Source organism: Otolemur garnettii, unplaced genomic scaffold (genome assembly GCF_000181295.1).
Source record: "Otolemur garnettii isolate 467f Iridium unplaced genomic scaffold, OtoGar3 scaffold00076, whole genome shotgun sequence".
NCBI lineage: Eukaryota > Metazoa > Chordata > Mammalia > Primates > Galagidae > Otolemur > Otolemur garnettii.
The window spans coordinates 7305905-7309526 of record NW_003852471.1 but is presented as its reverse complement, the minus strand read 5'-3'; the positions used below and the strand labels follow the sequence as shown (position 1 = coordinate 7309526).

General features: G+C 42.9%; 1 protein-coding gene across 1 annotated transcript; it reads right to left on the bottom strand.

The window, feature by feature from the left end:
• Positions 1-3378: 3378 nt before the first annotated feature.
• On the bottom strand, positions 3379-3621 carry CUNH3orf80 (chromosome unknown C3orf80 homolog; the record flags this gene model as incomplete). The annotated part of the gene is made up of 1 exon (XM_003794160.2): positions 3379-3621. A coding segment is annotated over one exon (243 nt), but the record flags the coding sequence as incomplete, so codon positions are not given.
• Between the last annotated feature and the right edge of the window lies 1 nt (position 3622).

Sequence of the window (3622 nt, the reverse complement as noted above, 5' to 3'; positions counted from 1 at the left end):
AGCAGCTGTGGTACTGTATTTTATTTGTATTTTTAAAAAATATTTTTGACCTGCAGTTGGTTGAATTTGCAGATGTAGAACCCGCAGTTACTGAAGGCCTAAGTGTACATATACATAGATACGTATAAGCATATATAGATATTTCTCTATCTAGTACATAAATTTAGAACATCAATCATGTTGTCTCACATTCCAGATGGATTACCATATGCAAGACCATTATTTCTCTACTCATGAGAAGTCAGTGAAAATTAAATGTGCTTAAAATGTTTTAGTATTTGAATTACTTTGATAACTGAAAACCAGGAGTAAAGGCTCAGCTAGTATGGAGAACACTGCACTTTTCAGGTGGGTTTGATGAATACCACGTATATATGCCAGAAAAATTAATGGTTTGTATTAATTCCATTAATATTTCATACCATTAATACATATATTTGAGGAATAGTATTGTGTTCACCTTTAATATAGAAGACTATTAAAAATAAGTAAAATCAGCATTTCATCATGACTTCTTTTCAGGTGATAGAGTAACTATTTTCTATATTAACAAACACTTGCAATTACATATAATAGGTTCTTTCTGTGTAATAAATAATTTCCAGGTAAAATCGGTAAAACAAAACACCCAGAAACTGCCCTTAGTGCTTTAAACATGTTTCCATCCAGGGATTCCACCGTTATAAACACTTAAGTTCTGTGTGTGTTAACATGGTCTGTGATATATGTATGTGTGTGTTACCACGAGACATGCTCATTTATCACTAAGAAAAATAGTTTTAAAAGATTTTTTCCCATTGAATTATGCCTGAACAAAATTGTGCTTGATGAATCAGTGATCTGCCAGGAAAAAAAACAACAGGAAAGTTGAATTCATTTCTAATGAACTGAGGATTGTGAATAAGAGGAAAAAAAAAAAAAAAGTGGCTCAGCACCTGTAGCTCAGTGGCTAGGGAGTCAGCCACATACACTGGAGCAGGCAGGTTCAAATCTAGCCTGGACCTGCCAAACGACGACAAATGCAACAACAACAACAACAAAATAGCCAGCTGTTATGTCCGGTGCCTGTAGTCCCGTCCCTCCTACTTGGGAGGCTGAGGCTGATTAAAAGAATCACTTAGGCCCAAGAGTTTGAGGTTGCTGTGAGCTGTGACACCATAGTACTCTACCTAGGGCGACAGCTTGAGATTCTGTCTCAAAAAAGGAAAAAAAAATGAAAACTTATAATTTTAAAATTCAGTAGAACCTCACTGTGTGATCAAGTGGAATCACCACTTTGTTGGTTCCAGACTTTAGGGAGAAAAATGTTACATGGTTGATAAAATAGAAACACATCTGATTCATATCATTTATGTGTGTTTTAAAAATAGAATTTTGTTGTAAATTTCTTTAAGATGTAATAGAAACAACACCTAGACTATGCTTCATGTGCTGGTACAGGTCCTTGAATATTCAGGTCAGTGTTTCAGATGTGGATGAATTTTCAGAAATGTCTACAACCGTGTGCCCTCAAAAGAATACATCATTTAAAAAGCCCCAGCAACCTTCTAGTTTCTTTGAACGATGAGTAGTGCTGATAACCACATGTAACAAAACAAATAATAACCACAGCCACATATCTGATAAAAATTGCACAGAGAAAGGTCTTAATGTTTTTCTGTTTTAATTCAGTTCAAATGATTTTCTTTAATGACAGGGTCACTAGCTTTTAGAAGCTTAAAATAAACCATTTTCTTTTATTATATTTCAGACATTCAAAAATTTCTCAGAACTGTCAGACTTTCTGATTCAGCCCTTAAAAGTTTAAAGTCAACTTCTTAGATTTTCTTCTAATACAAGTCAGATCTTTTAAGACATCCCAGGATTGTCTGACTTGCAGTCTTAAGAATAATATTCTAGACACATGTATGAGATCTATGTAATTCTTGGAGTAACATCCACCTTTTCCCAGGCATAGAAACCTTTTGTATGTTTCCTTTCCTTTCATGATAATCATAAACTCTCACATTTGTCATGTATATAATGTGCACACAGTAGGTAGACGCTCTGCATATGTACATTATATGCAATGTATCAAAATGTTCTATCGTTTGCTTAAAGGACAGTTCACAGAATGGCAGAACTGATACTATGACACCAAGTTGATCAAATCCTTCTGTAGCACATTACTGCACAATTATGGCTTGAAACAAAAGTTACCCATCACAGGTTCTTATGTTTCATATCATGTTGTGTAAAGTATTCCAAATGAGAAGTCCATGACATCATGCTTCATGGTATGGCGGGTACATATATACATGTAAGTTGGTTTTACATATAACTATGTGATGAAGGGTACAATGAGACTACCTAATGCACACAGTTATAAAAAGTTATATATTATGCCACAGTACTAAAAATAAAATATTCTTTTCAAATAGTGAAAATAAGATATCCTTCAAGTTTTCTGTGTCACGTTTCCTCGTTTGGCCATGCCTCTTTTTTTCATTTTAAGCAATGTCCGACATTTTCTTAGACCCTAATGACAGAATGTGGGCAATTTTCCCGACCAGTATTGGCCTACCCAAAGTGCTAAGATGATAACTTTGCCACTGATTCGCTGAAATATCCTCCTGTTGCGTTCCATACATAGAAAAATAAAAGACAAATAAATATAAATACCTTCTCAGTTATCGAAAAATCAAAGGTCCCACGGTACTGTTTTAGGAATAAGGGTCTTAGATACAGACCGCTGCACCCCCGAATCAGTACAGCAACTAGCCGTGTGCCACGCACGGTGCCCCGCACCTGTCTGGGAGCTGTGACTGTGCTTGGCCAGAGAGACACCGAAAGGTTTTTTGGGTTCACCGCACCGCTCTCCCAGACCCCTGCGCAGCAGTCACCAGTGTCGGCCAGTCCCCAAGGGCTCCTCACTTTCTGCCCAACCCAGGAGCCATGACCTGTCCGGGTGGGTGAAAAACAGTGGAACCGCACTCCTTCCTCCTGGGCCGTAAAGAAAACTGCCCCTCTCCTCACGCGCCCGAAGGCTCACGTGTCCTCTCGGTTCGGGACGCAGGCACTTACTAGTGAACACAGCACGGGCAAGGCAGCGGGCGGGGACATGCTTCCAATTTGCGCTGGGGCTCGTCCACTGCAGCCGCCCCGCCGCGCCGGCCCAGCGTTTCTTTGAACCGAATGAAACGCAGGGGAACACAGCATCCCGGGGGAGCGCGAGGACGAGGGGTGACCCCATCCTACCCGCGGGGTGACGGGAGGTTAGGTCGGGGTGCCACACGGGGTCCGAGGCAGTTGGTGGCGACTGCGGGCGCCCGGCCCTGAGCGCCACCCACAGCCCCCAGCCCTGCACAGTCCGCGCGGTCCCCGGGAGGCCCCGCGTGCTCAGATGAGCGGGAAGCGACCCTCGCCGCCGTCGGGCTCCCCGGCGCTGCCGCCTCGCGGGCGGCCGAGCACCGACACAGGCAGCACGACCTCCCCAGGGCCGAGCTGCTGCAGTCGCATGGACTCCTCGTAGGTGGGCAGGTACTTGACCTCCTCGTAGCTGGGCAGCTGCAGGAAGACTGGCGAGACCACGCGCAGCTCGTGCTCCGGGGCGCAGCAGGGGGCCGAGCGCGCCCCGCCGCCC